The following is a 24,442-nucleotide window of genomic DNA, read 5'->3' as shown; positions in this document are numbered from 1 at the left end:
CCAACGCCGCACCTCCTGTCTTTGCCTATTGCCTTGCCCCAAGTAGCATCCTCTTCCTGCCCGGCACCCCCCAGGAGAGCTCCACCCATGCAAGAAGAGCTTCAGAGTAAACATCGTTTATTTTGAACATTCAAATATACAAAAACAATAAAGTAACAAAACCCTGGACATATCTCATACACATACACACATACACACACATGTTGCATCTCATGTCACTTTATGTACAAAATTGGGCAAGGGGGGGGTGGGTCACCAGTAGGGTGCACTAATTTCACAGTGTCAGACAGCTGCATGTGCTCACTCACTGCTCAGCCTGGGCCCACATGAGCCCCTTCCCTACCCAGCAGGGGTGAGGTGGGGTTGGGGATGGCAGGCAGCTGGGACAGAGGGGAAGAGAATAATCCCATATTTGGGAGGGACTCCTCCAGGGGTCAGGGCAGGGTGCTAGAAAATGTAGAGGAGCAGGGACCCAGTTCTTGTGGTGGGTAGGGACTACTGTGTTGTGGAGAGTCAGATCAGGTCTCTGGGTGTCCCAGCTGGGTGGCTGCAAGGGCCACTCACCCTTCCGGGGCCCTGGCATCATCTATATAATGAGGCTTGGGCCTCTTGAAGAAACTTTTCTGCCCAACTGTGGTCCTAGGTCATGCATGATTGTGGCAAGGTGATCTGTCCCCTCAGGATGTTGATTTAGGGGCAAAACACACCACAAAGGGCGGGGGGGGGGGGGATCTGGCAGATTAGAGCTGTGAAGCACCTGGCACAGGGCTTGACTCAAAGCAGAAGTTTGAGAAATATCATTTCCCCCTTCCCTGCTTGGGACTCTTGAGTGATCATCCAGCTTCCTCTTCCCTTTTAGTTCTCCTGGAAACTCTAGCCAGTTGGAAAAGGGTTGAGGCGATGGGCACACTGTAGAGACAGAGGCTCCCTGAAGGGGTTGAGACCTCTCCCACGGCTTCACCCAAGGGGGCCCCGGCCTTGGGGCCAGCCCATCCCAGGCCTCTTCCTCCATCACAAATCGTGTGAGGGCAGTGAATGAGGTCAAGCACATCTCTTTAGGGCAAAACCCACCAAGAACAATGATGCTCAAGTTCCACTCCATAGAGAGTTGGGGTGCCTGTCCCTTCGGTCCTGGCTGTAACCTGCCTTGGTTTGAAGTCTGGACTCCATCACCTGCCAGCTGATTAGCACTGTAGGTTACTTAACCAATCTGTGCCCCAGTTCCCTTCCTAGGATAACGGGGCTAAAAACAATCCCAGTTTATAACTGTGTTGTGAGGATAAATGAGATGATGCCTGTGAGGTGCTCAGCACAGTGCCTGACACTTAAAAAAAAGATGTAACAAACAGGCCCCAGCATCACTGTTAGCCAGAGCAGCTCAGGGACACTAGTGAGCACCATTTCTAGCTCCTCTTTCCATGTCTTCTTGGCCATGCCCAGGAGCAGCTGAACAAGACCGAAGCTGGGGGTCCATACAGCAGGCATTCGGCAAAGGTGAATGATCAATGGATGAAGGAAGGGGGTGGGGGCTTTGGGGCTTTCACCTTCTTGGAATGGAAATGGCACCTAGGCCACTCAACACCTCTAATTTGTTCCTGTTCCCTCTGGAGGGCTGACCAGAGTGACTCAGCACGGGACCAAGGTCAGGTGTCTCATTATCACCATGACAAAGCATGAAGGACTTGGGATGATGCCTCTGGGTGGGTTCAAGTTCTGTTACGTTCCTCCTAAGGCCCCTTCTTTTCCCCAAGGCCTCTACAAAAGCTGCTTCCTTAAAACCAATAAGGGAAATCCAATAAAGCCCAGTGTCCCCGAATTCTAAGTTCTGAATGCTGCTGTCACCCCAGCAACAGCATATGTCATTAAGAGCCGCTTGACCCAGCGCTTGGGCTGATGTCATTGGCTGTTACCAGGGCAACCTTGGTCTCAGCAGGTTCGGGCTGAAGCACGCCATCACTTCTAGAGGGAGTTGGGCCCGTGGTGCTGAATGGTCTGTTTGTGCTCTTGAAATGGCAACAAGGATCTGGGGGCTGGAAGCAACAAGTCTTGGAGAAGCCTCCATGGCAATGGGCCCCACAGCCTGAAGCTCTTGAATCATGCCTTGGGTTAAGTGGTTGGGGAACGGGGAGTGGGGACAGGGAATGGAAAGCAGGGCAAAAGGCACCAGTACCTTCTCGAGTCAGGTAGCCTGCAGCTGCTCAGACACCTGGTAGGTGACTGACAGAAGGGATACCTGCTTTCCATTCCTGCCAGAGTGCCTGGGGATCACCCCTCTTCCCCCCTTACTTCCTGGAGGGAGCTGGATGCCAAGATGTTTGTGTGTTTCATAAAGGAAGATGTTCATGTTGGAAAGCATTCTGACCTCTTTCAAATGTCCATCCTCTCAGATGCAGGCCGGACTCAAAGACATTCATGGGCAGGCAGTACGGTGTAGGGGAGAAGGGCACTGGAGAGGGTGTCAGAAGCCCTGGGTTCTAGTCCTGGTTCTGCCACATTGTGCTGCGTGACCCTGTGCAAGTCACTTGACCTCTTGGAACTCTTCTCCATCTATACAAGCAAGAGTCAGCCTGGGTGGCTTTCCTCAGCTTTTACATTCTTCTACTCTCTCGGGGGCGCTGGCAAGTACTCAGGTAGGGGAGCTAGAAGCCACAAGTCCTCTCCAATGGGCAAGGGTGCAGGCTGGAGGGCGATCCAGAAAAGCTGGTTTTTACAATCTGTGCATGAAGTCGGTCTGCTTTGGCCCTTGCCCTTGCCCCTGACTCTCTGGAGGAGCTGCTGACCCTGACCCATGCCCAGCCAGATCCCATCTGCTGCCTACTCTCACGATCTGTGCCTGCTATGTCCCCTGGTTCCTGGGCAACTTCAGGCTTGCCCCGCCCTAGCCACTTGGAATCAGATCATATCACATTTGATCTCAGAAATGACCAAAGCAAAGGCGTCAGCTTACAAATGAGGAAGGCAGGCCGGAGAGGGCAGAGACTTACAGAAGGCCACACAGCAGGTTAGCAGCAGGGCTGGCTAGGAACCGTGGGCTCCTTCTCAGCCAGTGCTCTACACACCACTCCATGCTTCTCCCCTCTTCGCCCACTCAGTTCCTTCCTTCCTTCCCCAGAGGCTGCAGGGCCATGCAGAGGGATTAGGTCATGTGGCTCTGCCATAACCTGGGTTATGCCTCTGCCACAAGCTGCTCCTAGCCCAGGCCCTGTCCTGGGCGTGGAGGAGAGGTGACCTGCCAGTTAGCACACATGTGCATGGATACAAGGGGTGACTGTGGCCTTCTGGCCTCCCAGGGTCCTGGTCCCTCAGGCTGGAGCCGGGAAGGGGATATCCTGGAAATTGAGGTGGGGGTAGGCCAGGCATGGAACCAACATTCAAACCACTGCATACAAAGAAACAAGGAAAGAGGAAGGAGAGAGAGGGTGCAGGAGGCTCCATCAAGATGTCCTTCACTGGCAACTGGTGGAAAGATGGAGGATGGGTGATTCTGAGTCTCCCTATGTCTCGGTCATCCCCTTCTCAGCTGGGAGCACAGTTCTAGAGCTTGCTGTGGCTCTGAAGGGGAAGGGGCCGGGCCTGTTGCATGGGGGACAGGAGGGCAGACAGCCACGTCTGCCACTGAGATAGTAGGTCCTGCCCCCCATACACAACTCCATGAGACATGCTGTTGAGATTAGTGGATTCAGACGTGGTTGATGGGCCAGGGTGGGTGGGGGTAAGAGACAGCTCCAGTGTAATGCCAAAAGGGTGGGCAGTGCTGTGGGCACTGCTACCACCCCCAACCAGACCCTAGACTCACCCCAGGCTTGACCTGTGGGCTTGAGCTGCTTGTCCCCATCCAAGTGGTGTTAGGGGACAGCCATTGCAGGGTAGGGCATTCTGGAGGTGTGGGTATAGGTGGGGAAACAGGAGGCCTGGCCAGGAATAGGGCAGGAGGGAAGGCCAGTGGGTAGGTAGGCTGAGGAGGGAACGTGTGCCCCCACTGTAAGGTCCCCAAAATGGCAGGCAAGGGAGGGACCCTGGATGAAGTAGCCCCTCATGCCTTGGCCCTTCCCTTGCAGACATCAAAGGTGGCCTTTTTTGCACCCCCGAAGGCTTCCACCAGCTTGTCTTCCCAGGGGAGGACGTTGCCCAGCAGCGGCCCGGTACAGTTGGCAATGCCCAAGACCTGGGCAGGTGTCAGGGCGTGGTCCCACAGGTTAAACTGGGCGATGTCACCCACGAAGGCCTGGGTGGCATCAAACCGGCCGCCCAGGGTGTCCTAGGCCAAGAGAGCGGCAGAGAAAGGAGAGAGAGACATAGAGCGAGTCAGTGGAAAAGACAGGCAGACAGATTCAATAGGGCCTCAGGTCCTGCTGAAGCCCTGCCCCCAAGGCTCTAACCCCATCCCAAGCTTCTAGCTCTGTCCTCAAGGTTCCAACCCCTTGGGCAGGTCACTGCTCATTCTGGGTCTTAGTTTGCCCATCTGCAGAATGGCTGGATCAGACTGAATGATCACGGACCCCTCATTCTCAGGGGCCTTGGGTGAGTGTGGTATCTACTCAGACCCCAAGCCCCCACACCACCTTAAATCTTACCTGCTCCTGGCCCAGGATAAGGATCCCATGAGGCTTGATGGGGTGCCAAGCGGCCAGGTTCTCCCCGGAGCCCTGCAGCTCCCCGTCCTGGTAGGCAGACCACAGGCCATCCCTTGTGGTCCAGGCGATGCAGATGTGGTGCCAGCTACCGTCTTTCAGGCTCAGAGGCAGCTGGGCTACCTGGACAGAGGTTCCACAACCCCAGGTCAGAGGTGCCACAAGTCCCAAGGCTGGACCAGTGGGGTGAGGACGAGACCCGTGTCCTTTCCAGGGACTGAGCCAAGGCTTGACCCTCCCCTTTCTCCAGCTTCGTGTCTTTCTGACCACTTTCTCCTCTTTCCCTACAACTTAACCAGGCAGCTTCTCTCAGACACAAGAGACTATTCAGTATTGGTTTTCAGGTGTTCCCAGGTACCTTATTCACCCTATAACAGGCCTGTCAGGTCAGGCAGGGTGAGAGCCACATCTCACAGCCTCTTATCACCTCACACAGTGCCTGGTACACGGCTGGGCTGAAGAAGTACTGGCAGTACTGGACCAAGCCTTGGACCCAGAGGCTGGGCACTGGCGTCCAGCCCTGGCTCTGCCAACCAATCTCCTGTGGGACCTTGGGGAGGCTGCTCTTTCCTCCCTGGGCCTCAGTTCCTCATCTGTGAAGTGAGGAGGTCAGGCAAAGAATGGCAAATATGTGGCCACCTCTGCCTCAACCACCCAAGGAGAACAAAGTTAATGAATCGTGAGCCCAGGCTCAGCCCCGGGATCTTTCCCATCACAGTGCTCTGGGAAGCCTCTGGTGATTGATTAGCGTTGGCCTGTGAGGTGAAAGGTACTTGCTGCCTGTGGATTTGGGACTCCCAAAGGGCTCTTTCATCTAAGTTCTGTGAGATCACACTTTAATACAACATTCTCTGAGGCACACTTAGTGCCAGGCCTTGTTCTGGACACTGGGGATGTGGATCTGGTCCTGGCTATAAGTGAGTTGAGTTTGCGTGGGAAGGAAGAACTTCAAGGACAATATTATAAGACAAAATAACAGGGCCCGTTTGGGAGGTCCTGAGGAAGAGGCAGATGTGGGACAGCAGACATGGTATTCAAACACATCTGGAAGGACAATGGAGCCGATGTCTCATTGCAAGTCAAAGCAAGATGGGGGCACAGCAGGAGCAAAGGCTAAGAGGCTGGAACAAAAGAGGAGAACTGAGTAACCTGTGAGGTTGATGGGGTTTTTTGTTGTTGTTGTTTGTTTGTTTTTGTTTGTGAGGTTGATGTTTTAAAAGACTCTAGAGGTTCCTGGAATAGGAATGGCCTGTGCCCTGTCCAGGGTGCTGAATCCACTCCATTGAGAGCAGAGCACCGAGCTTGGGCAGGGTCAACGATGGCAGCCAGAGGGGTATCAAGGGGACATGGCAGCAGGATTGAGATGTGGTCCAACTATCTTAGTCTTCTTAGGCCTTACTGGGCTACAGGAGAAACTCATTGTCCCCTGGACCCATTTCCTTCCTCCTTCTCCAGGACACCCATGAAAGATGCCTCCTGCTGAGCTGGCTTCTTTTATTTTTTTTAAAAGATAATTTATTTATTTATTCATAGACACACACACACACACACAGAGAGAGAGAGAGAGAGAGGCAGAGACACAGGCAGAGGGAGAAGCAGGCTCCATACAGGGAGCCTGACGTGGGACTCGATTCAGGGTCTCCAGGATCACGCCCTAGGCTGCAGGCGGCGCTAAACCACTGTGCCACCGGGGCTGCCCCTGAGCTGGCTTCTGATGGGTGACAGCCACTCCTAGCAGCTCCATGTGGCTGTGGGCTGGTCATGAGTGGCTGTGATATGTGGTATATGCATCTCCAGGGGGTCTCGACAGATCACCATGCCTGCCACCATGCAAATCCCAAAGCAATATGGCAGGCAGAGGAGGATATTGAGGGGAATGAGGGTGGTAAGACACTGCTCAGTCACCATGCCCTTCCCACATCACTCCCCCACGTCCTTGTCCTGTCCTTCAGACAAGTCCGGGGAGGGCTGTGGGGCTGGGTGGCCCAAGCAGGGGGAAGATGGGTGGCCCAAGGGCAGAACAGTGGAGGGGTTAAGAGGAGGTTTCTGTAGCCCAAGTCTGAATCATATCACCATTCCTTCACCCAACGTGGCCCGGGCGCATTATTTGCCCTCCCTGAGCCTCAGCTTCTCCATATGCAAAGTGGTGACAATAAGGGTACCTACCTCCCAGTGCTGATCATGTGAGTAAAGTCCTTCTCACTACAACCACACAACTATTGTTATGTCATAATAGTCATGATAATGACTATTATCATCCGGCTTGACAGATAGGGAACTGAGGCACAGGGAGGGTAAATGACCAGTCTAGGTCACACAGTGGGTAAGGAGCAGAACTGGGATTTGAATCCAGCATTCAGGCCCAATTGTGCACCATTCTGCTCTCCATGTGAAGGGAGGGGCAGAGGGGTTGCTGCAGGGGAGGAGGGGGGGCACAAGGAGTCCACTAGTCCTACCCTCCCAGGTAGCTCCCTGGACCTCATTTATTTCTCTCTTTGTCCAGGAGAATGAGCAGAGCTCTGGGACAGACACTTCCTGGGTCTGGGTTGTCTCTGTGTTCCCAGAACCCAGCCTGGCACACAGCAGGCACTTCCCGTGCGCTGAAGCTGCCGAGCAGCAGAATGGAAAGGGTCCACATGCTTGGGACCCAGCACAGTGCAGGGTAACCCCACCCCCCACTTTCCTCTCACCCCACCCAGCCCCCATTCACCTTGTCATTGATCAGCAGTTCCATGGGGTCGTGGCCCGCCTCCAGCAGCACAATCTCATTGGCCTGCCCGGGCACCGAGTAGGAGAAGGGTGTGCCCTGGCCACTGCCACCCGACCTGGAGCGCAGCCACATGCATACCGTGAAGGCGTAGAGCTCGGGCAGTGCCTTCCGCACACGGGCGTACATGTAGTTGTTGCGGATGGGGATGCTGATCTTGAAGGCATCTGGGGGGTTGTAGGCTGAGGTTCCTGAGGGGGGGGGAGCGAGGCAGACATGGTGAGGGTCAATTGGCACTATCAGGGGTGGCAAGGCAGGCTCTGGATGAGGGCTCCTGGTCCTTGGGCATCTCCCCTGTGCCAGGTGCCTTCACGGCCTTCTCTACCTTACTTCTATGTTGACAGGTGTGGTTAAAGCACAAGGGCTCTGGACCTGAGATGTCCTGAGTTCAAATCCTACCTCCACACTTCCCAGCCACGTGACCTTCCACAAGTTCAACTTCACCTTTCCAGCCCTGGTTTGCTCAGTAAAATGATATAAATAAAACTTCCTCCCTCCCAGGCTTTTGTGAGGGCCGAGTGGGACAAACTAGGTAAAGGGCCAGGCCCTTAGTATTTATAGCTCAAGAAAGGTGAGCTATTGCAATGATCATTTTTCTGAGTTCTTTGCCTATTTATTTAACAAGCGCTACACAGAGCCTTCAGGTGGCAAGCACTGTTCTAAGTGCTTTTACATACATGATCTCTGTTCTTATGACACCGTGTGAGGTAGACATTATTATAATCCTCATCTCACAGAGAGGGAGCCTTAGTGCAGAGACATTAAGTAATCTTCTCAAGACCACACAGCTAGTTAGTGGCAGAGCTGGGATTTGAACAAGATCATCTTGTGACTCCTTGGTATCCAGGGCGTCTGCTAGTGCAGAGTTTCTGGGACTGTACATCTTGAATATCAGAGCACTGTCTGCAGGGGGAACCTGGGGAGTCACTGCCTCCAAGGAAAGAGAGTAACACCTACCATACTCACGTCCAGGGTAGGAGTTCCCTTCCTCTAGCTGGTTGTTGAGGGCTGGACTAGGGGGTTGGGGCTGGGAATGGTGGACCCAGGTTCCCAGGTCTGGTTGGGGCTCAGGGTGAAGGCTGTTGTGCTGATGCATCATGGTAAGAGAGGAAGGGGCTCAGTGCTCCTTGAAACCCATTCATAGATAAGGAAGCTGAGTCCCAAAAAGAGACACAACTTGCCCACAGGCACACAGACATCCAGCCTAGTCGCCTGCCTCCTCTCTGCCCTGTAGCCTCTGGAGGGCGCATTTTCCCCAATCCCTTAGAAGATGCAGTCCTGAGGGGCCAGTAGCACTGGCCCTGAAACCCACCAGCCCGTGCCTCGCCTTCAGCTGTACCCTTGCTCGGGCCCCTCCACTCCAAAACTGGCTGTCCACCTCTGCTTTCAATGATAAGCTTTAGGGTTGTGAGCCTCCTTCAGGAGGCCTCTTGGATTTTCTTCTGAACTGCCATCTTACATCTAAGCCAGAAACAGACTCATGATTTCCCCTGGTAACCCTAACTTGTCGGTAAGCCTCTTGAGGGTGATCCTCACAAGGTTTCAAAGATGAAATTTCCCTTAATGCTCATGACTCCTACATCCCCATATTTCAGATGAGAAAAACAAGTCTGGGGAAAGGAAGCAAAATTCCAAGGCCACAGAGCAAGCCAGAGACCTCTGTGGAGCTAGAAGCCAGGTTTCCTGATACTCAGACCTGTGCATTATCCATGACAACATGTTTCTCTGACCCCTGGCAGTGCCAGGCCGAGGTGTTAAGCAAGGAACAAAATTCCGAGTCCCTGAAGGTACGTTTTTGTGGGGTGGTTAAATGCTTGGACTTTGGAGTCAGAACTGGTTTGAGGTGTAGATCCACCACTCACTGGCCGTGTGACATTGGGCAAATCACTTGACCTCTCTGAGCCTCAATTTCCTCATCTGTGAAATGGGGATAATAACAGTACCATTCTCATGTTGTTTGTGAAGATCAAAACTGGCGTGTCAAGTACTTAGCCTACTCCCAGAACGTAAGTGCCAGAAAATGCTGTTAAAAAATATTATATTCCCCAATTATTCTCTCCCTCTTGGGTTTCACAGCCTCCTCCCCGCCCTCCCCTCTAGCTTTAGCCTCTGGAGAGCTTAAAAATGCTTTCAAGTGAATCTGCCGCCTTGAGGACCCAATTGGGAATCAAGACCCTGCTTGCTGTGCCCTCTGGGATCCCCGGACCCACCATGCTCCAGTTCGGCTACACGGTCCTGCAGTGCATCCAGCTCCTTCTCCACTTCCTGCTGCTGCTGGTGGCTGCTGTGACTGAGAGCCACACGCTCCTTCTCCAGGGCCAGCACCTTAGCCAGCAGCTGCCCCTCCAGCTCGTCCATCTTGGAGTGCAGGGCGGTGGGCATCGCAGGCGCAGGGGCGGGGGCAGCTGAGAAGTTCACACGGGCCGGGAGCTCCTGCTGCTTATGAGGCAGAAGAAAGGGCATGTGAGGTCACTTGGAAGGAGGAAGGAGAGAGACACAGGGCTCAGAGATGCCTACTACCACTGTCGAGTGACCCCAGGTGAGCCTTGGCTTCCCCAAATGCAAAATGGGGATGGCAATACCAAATTCAGGGAGCAAATGTTCAACAAAGAGCAGGTCCTTTCCACTGCTGGTGCCTGAAAGCAGGCTGGTGCTGTGCACGCTGAAGGCAGGCTAGTTCTGCCCTCAAGAACACCTCAGCCTATGGTGGGCGGGGGGCTGGCTACAGAAAGCTCCCCTTTCCGTGGTTCTAACGTTGCAGTCAGGGTTACTGCTGAGTCCTTGGTAACTGGAAGCCTCTACACTGAGGGGTCTTTGAAGGGGTGGACTGTCTTAGTCTTCACTCATTTACTCCCTGGGCTTCTCTATGATGGTGCAAGGCTCTGTGTGGGCACTGGGCAAATGCAGGGGCACAACCCAGGGGCATCTGGAATAGGGCTGCAGGGGGTGCCCATTCCAGAATAGCATGTGGGTAAGGTCATAGGCTCCTAGTCAGACAACCCAGGGCTCAAATCCAGCTCCAGAATTAATCTGCTGTGTGACCCCAGGCAAATGCCTCCACCTCTCTGAACCTCTGCTTCCTCATATGCAACGGGGGACAACTATTTAGAAGGGTTGGGGGATGGTTAAGTAGTAGGTGCCAATGAAGAGAGCCTGGTTATTGCAATTACTGTCCAGTGCAGAGTGTTCCAAGCTGGTCTCTGATACCCTCATGCTGCCCAGGATGAGGACAAAGTGTTTAGAGGCCCCCTTTTGTTGTCATACGACCCTAGTGGACAGAAGTGGGGCAGGAGCCTCAGGAGGCCTCTCCCCACCCCTCCTACTGGAGGAAGCCCCTTCTGGGGTGGAAGAAGACAGGCAAGGCTGCCAAGTCTGGACTCTGGGAGGGGATAGTCTCTGGCAGACATTAATAATTCAGTGAGCTGCTAGGAGCCAAATTAGACCTTCCCTGTCCCCCTGGCTCCCTCCACACTCTCCAAGGGTCCAGGCAGCTCCCGCTGTCAGCCCTGGGCCTTGCTCGAAGGCTTAACCCCAGACCTAAGCTCACTGAATTCTCAGGGTTCCTTCACTGAGCAAGGAATTGGGGAGCACCGACGATGGGTTGGGGCATGCATGCGGCACTGAAGAGACAGCTGAGGGCAACACAGAAAACCAAGAGTACAAGCCCTGTGCCTCTCAGGATGGTCCCTGGCTTGGGGCACAGGAGACCCCTCCCCAGCCTCACTGGCCCTGCCCCGGTCCTTTGTTGTAAGATTGGGCAGATCGCCTCTCGGGGCCTGTTTTCCGGCTGTGCTGAGGGGATCAATGCATGTCTGTCTCCGAGTGCTGGAGGCTGGGGCAGGGAGGGCAGCGCCTCGGAGAAGCTCCCTCAGGCTGGGGAGCTGATTCTGCTACTCCACCCGGAGAGTGGGAGCGGGAGGCTCACTTCAATTCCGTCACTTCTCATCTATAAAATGAGGTCTAGGGATCCCCAGCTTGCAGAGCTGTAGCTGTGGTCAGGATTAAATGGTGGTGTGCAGAAGGGCCCAGGTCAAACCTGGACCACAGTGGGCCACCTTTTTTTGTTTTTTTTTCTCAAACATTTATTTTTACAGAGAGAGCATGAGGGGCGTGTGGGTGGCTCAGTGGTTGAGTGTCTGCCTTTGGCTCAGGTCATGATCCCAGGGTCCTGGGATCGAGTCCCACATTGGGCTCCCTGCATGGAGCCTGCTTCTCCCTCTGCCTGTGTCTCTGCCTCTCTCTCTCTGTGTCTCATGAATAAACAAATAAAATCTTAAAAAAAAAAAAAGAGAGAGAAAGCATGGGCAGGAGGGGGAAAGGGAAAGGGAGGGAGAGAGAACCTCAAGTAGACTCCCCACAGAGCACAGAGCCCTATGGAGGGCAGCTCCCTGAGATCATGACCTGAGCTGAAATCAAGAGTCAGATGCTCAATGGACTCTGCCACTCAGACGCCCCCACAGTGGGCCACCTTTGTCCCCCTGTCACATCCCTCCCACCATAGCTACCCATCCATGCAGCCCCCTGCTTGCTCTCCCAGGCCAGGGCGCAGGCCAAGCCAGGTGGGTGGGGCACAGGCCAGTGAGCAGCTCCGTACATCTGGCCCCACCCCTGTTACCCTAACCTCCGATACCCTATCTGGAGGGCTCCTTCTAACTCCCTGTGTGCCTACGAATCCTAACCCCGGGGCTGACTAAACACAAAGCCTCAGTTTCCCCTTCTGTAAAACTGGCCCCGCTCTGGTGGACTATAAAAGCAGAATGCAACCTGTGCACCTTGAATACGTCAACCAACAAAGAACTGGCAACCTCCAGAACCTTTCCTTGGCCACTTATGTCCTTGGAGTGACAGGGCCAGCCACCCACTGCCTTTAAAGGGGCTGAACTTCCAGGAAATCTTGGGCTGAGTCAATTAGCTCATAAAGTGCATCCTGTCTCAATGCCAGGGGGGCTTTGGCTGGTCTCCTGGGCTCCGGCACCCTCTACTCTGTTTCTCTCTTCCCACAATGCGAAGCTTGGCACGAAGGGCACATGTCTGAATGAGACAGTGTGCCCGGCCCATCCTTGGCACTGTCTGTGTATTTACTCTTCGATCCTCACAGCCGCTCATTTTGGTTGGTACTCCTGGGGCCCCCATTTCACAGATGGGGGAACTGAGGCAGAAGTCCTTTTTGGATCTTCTACAGCCATGGGGCTGGGCAAAGCCAACACCCCTGGAGCTCTCTAGCAAAGTGTTCTCCTCCCTCAGAGGGAGAAGGGCCTGGCAGGAAGGAACAGGACGTCTAGTGCTATTTACACAGACGCCATGGTGAGGAGAAACCGTGCAGGCTGAGGGAGGCGGGCGTGCAAGCTGTTCTTTTGTACGAGGCACCAGCTCTGCCACCGGCAGGAAGGCCAGGGAGGAGGTGGGCTCTCCAGATCGTGTGCGGCCCCCTCCCCACCCCAATGTCTGAATCAGAAGAACATGACTCCCCCCACTTTTCCATCTGCTGCGGGCACAGGCTGTGCCGCGTGGGATCCTGGCTGATGCCAACTGGGCCCCTCGCCCAAGATGGGGGGGAGGGATGGTGATGCCATCACCCCCACTCAGGTCCCGCTGAGGCAGGAACGGGGGGGGGTGCTTCGAACCCACAGACTGTTGTGCTGGGCGTCTGTGGGGTGGGGCTCGGTGTGAGTGCACAGGCCCTGAGCCAGAGCCGGGGGTTCCAGGCCAGCTCAGCGCTAGCGTGCTGGGCTCATTAGCGCTCAGCAATAATGCGACAGCGGCAGCTGTCCCCATCGTCACATACTGCGTGCCAGGTCCTGCACCAGGGAAGCCTGTGCGCACATTTCACAAGCCCTCTCAACCATCTGGGCAAGTGAGGAGGCCCACTTTCTAGAGGAGGGAACAGAGACAGTGAGGTGAAGTTTCAGGAACCCCAGCCCAGGCCTTTCTGGTTCCAGAAGCTATTCTCGTTCTGTCCTTCCCTCACCGTGGGCCAAGCGGGCACAGTGCCAGCTGCCCTGCCTGTCTGGGACGGTGGGGGTGCTGGGGGACAGTGGAAGACCTTCCAGTGGCCATGAAAAGGCTGGGAGAGTCCGGCAGGCCAGCAGACTGTGGTAGGGGGTGGCCCCATAGAGGGACCCGGATAGGAGGGACCTGCCTGGGCAGGCTGGCTGTGAGTCTGGGAGGATGTGGGGAGGACCCAACCACCTCGCCCCCAGGTGGGGTCTGCTCCTTTCCTTCAGGGAGCAGAGGGAGGGTGCTGGACCTCAGTGCACAGCTAACCCCCCACCCTGCCGGGACAGCGCAGGGCCCAGCTCGGGGCAGCCGGGCAGGGTGGAGGAGAGGCGGACCATGCGTGCGGTCTCCTCACCTCCCCATCTGACCACCCCCAAGTCCAGCTTGAATCTGCTGGGTTCACAGCTCGGTTCCAGCAGCCCAGCGACCTTGTGTATAGCCACTATACCTCAGTTTTCCCAGCAAAAAGGGGCCACAGAAATAATATCTCATTGCATTTTAGTGAGAAGTGAGTTACATCTGTCCCGAGGGCAGAGCGGGCACATGAAGCGCTCTGTGTCAGTTATCACCACTATTTAAATATCTCTTGCAGGGGCCCATCCTTCTCCAACTCCAATGCAAATCTTTTTGTTTCATCATCATATTGAGAGCAAAAGCAAGTTACAGAAGAACCGTTAGATACTATTTGTATAAAGTTGCAAAGATTCAAAACTAGATCGCATATTTGTAAAAGCAGAAACACATGGGGACAGATGAATACGAATTCGGGACAGTGGTGACCCTCTCTTGGAGGAGAGTGGTCTGGGGCTGGGAGCTGGGAGGTTCTGAAGGGCATGAGCTGGTTGCAAACGTTCTGGTTCTTGATTCTGGGCTCCCACCTGGATAGCATTCTTTATGCCTTTGTGTATATCTGAGATACTTCGTAATGACTTTCTTTAAAAAATGGAAAAATCCAAAAGCAGAGTCTCTGAGGGTAAATGGAGCCCTGAATCTTAATGGTAGGCTCACCTGGTTCCTTTGGCCCTTCCCAGTCCAGGCCCCCATCACCTGGGCCCCTACACTGGCCCTTCCTCACCCGGCAGCCAGGGGCGGCCTAACCAGCTAATCCAACCAGATTGCTTAAAATCCTTTAAGAGGGGTCACCTGGGTGGTTCAGTGGTTGAGCATCTGCCTTGGGCTCAGGTCATGATCCCGGGGACCTGGGATCGAGTCTCGCATCAGGCTCCCCATGGGGAGCCTGCTTCTCCCTCTGCCTGTGTCTCTCATGAATAAATAAATAAATAAAAATCTTTAAAAAAAAATCCTTTAAGAGCCCTCTCCCCACCACCCATAATGTCCCCCCGATCTCAGCCCTCACTCCCCACCCCAGCAGGCTATGCTTCCTTCCCACTTAATGTTCCCAACTGTCCCCAACTCCCTTCTCATGCCAGGGCCTCTGTACATGCTGTTCCTGCTGCTAAGAACACACTTTCTGCTCCCGCCACACCTTCCCTAGCCAGTGCCTGCCCCCTCCAGATGGCAGTTTTCCGGACACCTGATCTAAGATGTTCCAAAGGGAGAGGAAAGAGGGCTTCTGTGTGGGGGACTGCAAAGTCTTCCTTGCTCGGTCCCTCCCCCCATCACTCATCTGCACATCCACACATGCTGTGGCCACTTGATGTACTCGATGTCCAAGTACAGGCACGACCCTCACTTCGGACAGGCCAGCGTCATTTCCAGGCCCCCCACTAACTAGATCTGTGGCCCTGGGCAAGCGGCTCGACTCCTGTGACTGTCGGTTTCCTCAACTATAAAATGGGAATAATCGTCTCTACGTTTTGGAATATGATTAATGACAAAATGAAGGAACGTGTATGAGGGCTGGCATACCTACGTGGCTGATAAATGGGTATGACCATGATTATTATTCGCTTCTACGGAGGGGCAGGAGAGCACCGGGAGCAGTAACGGTGTAGGTGTGGGCGCTGGAGCCAGCTGCTGAGAGGCAAGGCCCAGCTGCAGGACCTGGTAATCCCTCCAAGCCTCTGTTTCCTCCCTGTGAAATGGGGACAGTAGGAGTCCCATAGTTCTTGGGACTCAATTGTAAGGCCCCTAGAAAAGGCTGGCACAGAGGGTGCCCTCAGCCCTGCTGGCCCAGCAGGCCCTGTGTCTCCATCCCACCCTGGCGGGGAAGGGAAAGGAGCAGGAGAGTGAGCTACGAAGGCCGGACTGATCTTGGTCCTGGGCCCCCAGTGCCAATTCGGAGCTGTAGGGAAAAGTAGACAAATGGGTCTCTGTGCAGCAGAGGCGGGGACCAGGTCAGGGCACTCGGTGTGTGGTGAGGCGAGGAGAAGGCTCTATGAGCATCTGTCCATACACCCTCTTGGGCTCCGAGGCCCCAGACTAAGTGATAGGACACCCCCAACTCCAGGCCACTTGCCTCTCCTTTCAAGCATTCCCTGTTGAGCTACTGCATTGAGAAGGCCACAGAATTTCTTCTCAGGTCCTACTTGCCCACATACTTCTGGGCCCTGATCAAAAATCTGCAGTAAAGACTGAGGATCCCCCCTACCCCCAGCCTGTTTTTATAGAAAATCCTGGTTGTGAGCTTAACTTCTGCTGTGCTGTGTGGCCTCGGGCAAGTCGCTCAGCCTCTCTGAGCCTCAGCTTCCCCTGGGGTCAAATGAGGGGTATGTGGGGGCACATAAGTGCTTCCACTCTGGGCTGGTTGTCTCAGTGCCTGTCCCCAGAGTTCTATGGGGACCCCGGGTGCAAGATTGTCCTCGGGTAACCCCACCACATTTTCACTTGGTGAGGAGCACCAGCCCCTGACCTCTTTCCACCTCCCACAGGCAAAGACTTTACAAAATGGCCAATAAATATAAGAAAAGGTGCTCCGTATCATGAGTCACCAGAGACATACAAATTAAAACCACAGTGAGTTCACTACACACCCACCAGAACGGGGAGGGTTTTAAAAATAACCGTACCGAGCTGGCAAGCTTCACACACAGGTGGGCATGTAAGTGCTTACTGCCACTTTGGAAAAGTGTTTGGCATCACCTCCTCACGCTAAATAAATGTCTCTCCCGGGACCCAGACACCCACTCGTGGGGATGTAGCCAGGAGAAATGAGGGCTTATTGCCACCAAAAGATGTCACAAGAATGTTCGCGGCAGCCTTATCTGTAATAATGCCAAGCCCAGAAACAACCCAAATGTCCATCTGTGGAGGAAGGGTAAGTACACTTAGGCACAGCCACGCTTCGAAACACTACAGCATGCAAAAATAACAAACCACTGACACATGCCCCCCGATCAAATGTCAGACATAACATACAACAAAACAGCAGACACACAGAGTGCAGCTGTCTGAGAACATTCATATGAAGTTCAAACCCAGACAAACCAGATCTACAGGGACAGAAGCCAGAATAGTGGCACCTCTGGGGAAGAAGGGATTTTAGGGGTCACAACAGAGGCTTTGGGGGCACTGGAAATGTCCTGTTCTTGATTTGGGTGGTGCTCTCATGGATGTATCCATATGTACATTTTCATTGAGCTATACACTTAAGATCTGTGTGTTTTGTCTTTTAAAGATTTTATTTATTTATTCATGAGAGACACAGAGAGAGAGGCAGAGACATGGGCAGAGGGAGAAGCAGGCTCCATGTGGGAGCCCAATGTGGGACTCGATCGCAGGACCCTGGGATCATGCCCTGAGCCAAAGGCTGACGCTCAACCACTGAGCCACCCAGGTGCCCGAAGATCTGTGTATTTTACAAGTAAGATATATAAGCTTTTCCATGTCTGGAATGTAAGGTATACCCCCCCCCCCAAAAAAAAATCCCCCAGGTAAGGCCCTGACTTCTGCCTCAAGCAGCTCCCGCCAGGCTTGGAATAGCAGGACAGGTCTCCTCTCCTGGGTGAAGGACTGCTGGGGACGAGAGGATGCAAGGGCACAGGATGACAGGGCAAGAGGGCTCCTCAGGGGGGTCCTGCCCACCCTTCCTATCTGACAGATGGGGACGCTGAGGATCAGAGAGAAGAAGGGATTTTCTGAGGTCACAGCAAACAGGTGGCTGAACCAGGGTTTGAAACATCAGGTTTCTTGCAAGAGCAAATGTGTCACACTGACAGGAGCAGGGGTTAAGGGTTTTGGGTGTGAATGTCCCCCCAGAGATGGGGGGGAGGCCGGTCACAGGGAAGGGGCCATCAGGTGGCTGGTGGCCACTGAGGTTCCACATCTCAAAACAAAAGGCCAATGGGCAGAACCTCTCTCTCTGCACCCTGCCAGCGCCCTTCATGGCCAAAGAGGCAGGGTGAGGAGAGCCAGCTGCCACAGAGCAGAAGCTGCCAGAACGGGCAGCAATATCAGAGAAAAGCAGAAGGCACCAATAAACTTCAGAAAAGGCACCACTAGAGTTTCCCAGTCTCTGTGTTTATCTGCAGATTTGCCTCAGAATTTGGAGGTCTGGGAGTGGATGGCTGGGGACCTGGCCAGGGCTGCACACACATGTAACCCCCACCCCCCTACACACACACACACACACACACACACACGCTATTCCTAAGCTGGAGGCACCTGCCCAAGAACTCCCAGTTTAGAGCCCAAAGGGCCAGGACCAAATCTAGCCCCTCCTTGCACCTATTTTAAAGATAAGAAAATGGAAAAAAAAAGACTGAGGGAGGTGAAGAGCTTAAAATCATAAGAACTCCACTTTATGCCACCAGCCATCCTATTTCAGAGGATATTTAGAGCTGTAAGGTGTTTAGAGAACATCTGGCCCACCATATCATCTTCTGGAGTGGAAACCGAAGCCGGGGGTGGGGGGGTGGTGGTGGTTTGCCTGGCTCAGCTTTCTCTAGATACTCTGAGCCTCCACGTCCCTGCCTGTAAGACGGAGACGTGTGCAGCCTACTTCCCAGGGCTGAAGACTGATAAACTAATAAATATTAGTTGTTATTGTTATCTATTATCAGCCAAGCTCCCACGTGAGCCTTCTGATTATTTGGCCAGCCAGCAGCACAAGCCTTTGAGGACTGGCCCTCATCGCTTTTGCTCTGGGTGCTCTAGGGCAGAAATAGTCTGGGGCAACATCCAGCACGAGTTACTGCCCTCACTTCTTTCTCACTCTCCTGAAGGTAGGTGAGGTCTGAGGTCTCCAGATGGATCTAGAGGAAATGATGAAGAACAAAGAAGGGCTCTGGAGCCAGACACTGACAGGGTCAAATCGAGGCCCCGCTGCTGTGTGACCTCAGGCCAATTTCTTAATCCCTCTCAATGTCGTGGTTTTTTCATCTGTAAAAGGGGAACAAAACAGTTACCTCCCTCGTGAAGATTTTATGAGGATTAAATAAGGTAATGCACGGTGTCCGGCACATGGTGAGTGCTCGCTCAGTGAACATGAGCTATAATTGTTATTAAGTCCAGAGGCCTCTGTGACCATCATCCGGGTATTCCTTATCCCCATCTTCCCACTCCAAGATGGGGGTAGGCAACCAGCTTGCCAGGCCGGGTTAGGGATGTGGTTTATGTCAAAGAACTACTGATTAAATCCATTTTAAAGTTTCATTTTACACATATATTAAATTAATGCAAAAATGAAACCCTGGAACATGCATATGTGGCTGGTTGCCATATAAAGGGTTCAGCCCTTTTGAAAAGTGGTTCTTGGCCACAGCCATAAAAGATCAATATCCTCTGACCCAGTAATACCACTCCTGGGAATTCAGCCTAAAGAAATAATTCAACAGACTTATAAAGGAAAAAAAAAAAAAAGCCAACAACAACAACTATCTGCATGAAACTGATCCTGCAATGAGCATCTAGAAGAAAAATAATTAGGAGCAACCTACATCTCCAGCAACAAGAGACCATCAGAGGATTGATGGATGGTAGAGGCAGAGATGGATTCCAGCATATTATGGCCATCATTAAAATGGTAATTACCAGCAACGGTAAGTCTGGAACAATGTCTACATCTGAATAAAAGACCAAGAGGGGCTGCAAAAATGGATACAATGGTGGAATTTGATGCAATTTCTCCCCCCAAAACACCTTTTTTTACCTTTTTCAAATAGCAGCAACAGCAATAACAAAAATAAGCACACAGGAAAGAAGACAAACAATTTCTCCTAAGCTCTCAAACGTGGCTCTCATTTGAAGCCTCGGGTGGAGGCCTGGGCCAGTGTGCCCTTCCCACCCCTTTGGAAGAAGGCTGGTGGGGTGAGGGAGGGGGTGATGCAGAGAAGGCTGGTGAGGGGCGGCGGGGAAGACTGGCAGGGATGTGCCCAGGGTTCTGGGAGCAGGAACGGGGCTAGGAAGAAGACAGTGTGTGATCAGGGAGGGCCTCTGGGAGGAGGTGTCCTTAAAGCAGACTCTTGGATGCTGAATATGGATACTCTGGGGGTAATCTGAGCAGAGGCAAGAAGGAACTGGGAGTCGGGCCAGCTCTGAAGTTACAGCCTGGGAGCAGGTTGGGGAGTTTACACCACAAGGAAGCCCCATGATGGGCTTAAGGAAGATCCCTGGGGCTGCCTGAAGAAAGATGGGTAGAGTGGGGTGCCTGGTGGGTTGAGGGGGCTGCGGCAAGCATCCAGAGAGATGAGATCAACTGGAAGGAGGAGGGCAAGGGAGGAGCTTCTCAGAGCACACCTGAAAAGCAGGTTGGTGGGGGACCGGAGTTCAGGCTGGGGCACCCTGAGGGCAGGGGGTCGGTGCGAAGTCCAGAGGGAGGTTCTCAGGAAGCGACTGGACCTATCCTGGAGAGAAACCTGGGCTGGATGAAGTTGGTTGGGGCACCACAGTAGAATGGGTGTCGGAAGCCATAGGGTGTGGCTGAGTTCACCCAGGGAAAGGGAGAGGAGAGCCAGGAGGGGCGTGGCCATTAAAGCAGGAGGACCCTGAAAGGGGACACAGAAGCAGAGAGGGAGAAGGAGCAGGAGAGAGGTGTCTAGAAGCCAAGGGCATGGAGGTCTGTAGGAGGGAATGATCGACAGGGTCAGACGTTGGAGAGGCATTCAGCCAGATAAGGACTGAATCATTCTTGTTCAACTGATCAACTTCGGTGAGGTCCCCAGAGCATGTTCAATGTGCCATAAAAGGAGAAGAAGGAGTGGCGAGATTACAGACCTTGAGAATCTGGGTGCGTCCTTTTGAGGATATTGGATGAAAAGAGAGAGGAGGAAGTAGGCCGTGGCTACAGGATGCACAGGGTCCTGCTGAGAGGGGACCAGACCCCAGCCCCTCCCAAAGGCTCCACAGAGACTGGCTCTGGCCGCTGCCAGGCTCAGAAGGCAGAGCTGGTGGGCAAGCTGACCCCCACCTTTCTCCCTCCATGTCCACTGCACTCAGAAAGCAGGAGGGGGTATGTGTAGGGAAGCCAGGGCTCTCCCAACCTGGGAGGCTGATCTGGTGCCAAATACCAGGCGCCAGGATCCCCGCCCCCCCAACCTCAGCAGGCTAACTGGAGGGGAGCCCACCCTGCCAAATGCACAGGTGCTGGGGGAACAGGTCCAGGGCAAGCCCAGCCCTGCCAGCCCCAGACGTGGGAGGAACCACAGGTGCCATCTGGGTGTGGAGGCAGGCGCTAGGGCAGGCAAGAGGAAGTTTACCAAAAACCAAATCTTTCTCTCTCTTTTTTTTACATTAATAAACTCTTATTCCCAAAAGGGGGGTTTCTTCCCATTTTTATTTCTGGCTACTTAAAAAATTAGCAATATTATAGCTTAATGATAAAAGTAGCCATCGCTCAAATTGATGGAGCACGTGGCTGCCAGGCACTGTTGGACCATTGACAAAGACTAAGTCATTTCATCTTCCTAACACCCCGACGAGGTAGTGTCCCCATTTCACGGGTGAGGACACTGAAGCTCCTCTTCACTGTCGAATTTTTGTGTTTCCCTGATTATCTTCTCCCTCTTGGCTCTCTCACCCTAGAAATGCCCTCAGAGCTGAAGGAGGAAAAGGGGATGCTGCTGGTCTGGCTTTCCTCCTGCCTCTGCCACTCACCCAGGAGGGTCCTGAGCCCCGGGTTTCTCACCAGTAAGGTGAGAAGGTTGGCTGTGATGGCTCGGCTGTACTCGGACACCCCGTGGGGTGGGTGCTGACACCAGCACAGACTTTTTGGAGGGCGGCTGGGGCCATGGCAAGGGCCAACCTTCCCCACACACATCATTGCCAGGCCAGAGGTTGATCTGAAGGAGCCATGAGGAGGGGGGTTCCCTGCATTTCCTTCCTCCAGCCTCTCCTCCCCTCTGCCTTTGCCAGAGCCACTCAGGGCAAACTGGGAGGGGGCTTTGGCCTCCATCTCCTCCCTCTTTGCACAGCTCTATCTTGGTGCTAACCCCCTTCCCTGCCATCTGCAAATCATGGATGGCCGTGGGGTGGTCAGTGTCTTGCGGACCGGCCCTTCCACTACCGCGCAGCGCCCCCAGGAAGGAAGGGGTCTGTCAACCTGAAAGGAGAAATGACTGGCCAGGGGATCACACCACAGCCAAGGGCAGATTCCCCCTGCAGGACCCCCTGGGTGTGACCTGAGCCAGGGACGGCTGAAAAAAAGGTGAAGGAGGAGAAGGAACCCTCGGGAGGCCCAATCCTGGGTCGGTCTCCACCCCAGAGCTGGGCCAGCGCCACGTAAGCGGCTGCCCTTAGGTGTGTGGTCTGAGCCCCAGGGGGAGGGACCGGGATGGGAAGCGCTGAGGGGACCCGGATTTGGCTGATGGGACAGCTCTGTTCCCTGCTCTTCAGCAGGGCAGCAGCTCCCGGTCCCGGGACAGCGCTTCCTGTCTGCGGGCGGTGGGAAGCGAGAGGGACTGCAGCTGCTTTGGGGGCGCCTGGAAGAAACAAACGAAGCGGGCCTTTAACGAGGCCCTACTACGTGCCAAGCATTTTCACACACACCTGCAATTACTAAACCCTCACCACGAGAGCGGGCACTGCGACGCCCGTTGCACAGACGCGGAAACTGAGGCTTAGCGCCGAGGCGCCTGGAGCGGACGCGAGGGCAACGCGCCTTTCCCGCCGCCCCCGCCCCCGCGCCCGCGCCCGCGCCCGGGCCCCCGCAGGCCGCCGCGCCCAGCCCCGCCCCGCCCCGCCCGACGGCGCTCACCTCGATGCGGTCCAGGCGGTCCCGGAGGGCGCGCACGGCGTCCTCCAGCTCCAGGACGAGCGCCGGCGAGTCCCAGGGCCCGTCGGCCATGGCGTCGCGGCGGGGCCCGGCGTCCTGGAGGCCGCGCGGCAGGCCGCTCTCGCAGCGGCCCAGCTTGCCGGTGAGCTCGCGGATGGTGTCCTGGTCGGCGCGGATGCGCGCCTCCTGCTGCAGCGCCGTCTGGCGCAGCTGCTCGGCCGTGCTCTGCAGCAGCAGCAGCTCCTCGCGCTCGCCGGCCGCCGCGTCGCCCTGCTCGGCCCCCGACGGGCAGGCGGCCGCCAGCGGCGTGCACAGGAAGCGGCTGAAGAGCGGCGCGGGCGGCAGCGGGTGCGCGCTGGCCGCCGGCGCCCCGGGCAGCGCGGGGGGCCCGGCCGAGCCGCCCGCGCCGTGCAGCGCGCTCAGACTGCGCTGCGGGCCCGGGGACGCGGCGGCGGCGGCGGCGGCGGCGGCGGCCGAGGCGGCCGAGGCGGCCGAGGCGTTGTCGGCGCCGCCGGGCAGCGCCCGCGCCGGGCTGGCCGCCAGGGGCACGCTGGCGATGATGCAGATGACGGCACCGAGGAACGCCAGCATGCCCGCGGCCAGCAGCACGGCCAGGAACTTCAGCGTGAGGCGGGCGGCGGGGGCGCCGAGGCCCCCGGCAGGCGCGGCGGCGGGGTCGGGGCCGAGCGGGGCCCGGGCGCGTGGGGCCGAGCGGGAGCGGGAGCCGCAGCCGGAGCCGGAGCGGGAGCCGCAGCCGGAGCCGGAGCGGGAGCGGGAGCCGCAGCCGCAGCCGCAGCCGGAGCCGGAGCCGCAGCCGGAGCTCTTGCCGCGGCCGCTGCTGCCGCCGCTCTGAGCCCGGGCGGCGCGAGGAGGAGAAGGCGGCGGGCGGCGGGGAGGGGGAGCGGGCGCGGCGGCCCCGCCCCACCGGCTCACCCGGGCCGGCCGTGGCCCAGCCCCGCACCCGTTCCGTGCCGGGCGCCGGGGCCGGGCCGCCGCGGGGAGCGCGATCCCACCGCCCGCGCCGCGCCGCGCCGGACCCCCGGGGGACCCCCGCCGCGCCCCCTCCCCGCCCCGGTAAGGCCGACAGCCACCTTGCGGGAAGCTTGTCTCCGGGGCGGGCTCAGGGCCGAGCGACAGCTCCGAGCTCGCGCACAATTAAGCCTCAGGGCGGAGATGCGAAGCCCGAGGCCCACCGAGGTCAGGTCGCTGTCCAAGGTCACGCCGCTAGGATGCTTTGGAGCAGCGTTTGAGTTCACACCCTTCTGGCTGGACTCAGATTCCGGCGTGGAGCTGGAGGGGGGGGGCGTGGGTAGAAGAAAAGAGGTCAGTGTTGGGGGCAGGGCACTGGGGATTTGGAGCCAACTTCTGCTTACACTAGGGCCACCTGCCTGTCATCTCCCACCTCCAATCTCCTGAAGGAGCAGGGTTCACTTCCCTCCACACTCATCAAAAAGAAAACCACAAGAACACACACACACACACACACACACACACACACACACACACATACACACAGCAGAAAGACAAAGAAAAACTTCCTCCGGTGATCTCAGAGGGTAGCAGAAGCTCCCTCCTCTGAAGCCCTAAGGGCAGGAAACATCAGGGGTCCCAGAGAAGACCCCTCTCCCCACCACAGTCTACAGTAGGAAAGCACAACCCTGCATGTGGACCAGAAGGAACCAGAAGGAATGGGAGTGCGCTGTGGTGTGGGGGTGGTTGAGGAGACTTACTTTCTCTTTTCAAACGTGTCTATATATATTTTGCTGCAAATTAACTTTGCAATTAAAAACTTTAAAAAAAAAATCCTACCATCCTCCACAATTCAGTTCCAGCTTCAGTTTTCCACGAGGCGTTTTCTGACCAGCATGGGTTCCCGGTGCTGAAAGGGCCCTTAGAAGGCTGCAGATGTTGGGATGTTCACAGCCTAGGGTGCAGAGA

At 55.5% G+C, this 24,442-nt stretch overlaps 1 protein-coding gene across 1 annotated transcript; it reads right to left on the bottom strand.

Moving 5' to 3' along the window:
- Positions 1–1,499: 1,499 nt before the first annotated feature.
- Positions 1,500–23,899, bottom strand: NPTXR (neuronal pentraxin receptor). Its single transcript, XM_077915843.1, has 7 exons — positions 23,889–23,899; positions 23,698–23,794; positions 22,487–23,641; positions 9,609–9,837; positions 7,342–7,589; positions 4,575–4,754; positions 1,500–4,258 (listed from the first exon to the last, which is right to left on the bottom strand). The coding sequence occupies exons 1-7, from the start codon at positions 23,897–23,899 to the stop codon at positions 4,034–4,036; spliced, it is 2,145 nt and encodes a 714-aa protein (XP_077771969.1). The 3' UTR covers positions 1,500–4,033.
- Positions 23,900–24,442: the final 543 nt, after the last annotated feature.

The sequence above is a fragment of the Canis aureus genome, chromosome 11 (assembly GCF_053574225.1).
Source record: "Canis aureus isolate CA01 chromosome 11, VMU_Caureus_v.1.0, whole genome shotgun sequence".
In the NCBI taxonomy this organism is placed as follows: domain Eukaryota; kingdom Metazoa; phylum Chordata; class Mammalia; order Carnivora; family Canidae; genus Canis; species Canis aureus.
The sequence above is the reverse complement of the archived record's forward strand: the minus strand, read 5'-3'. Positions and strand labels throughout refer to the sequence as shown.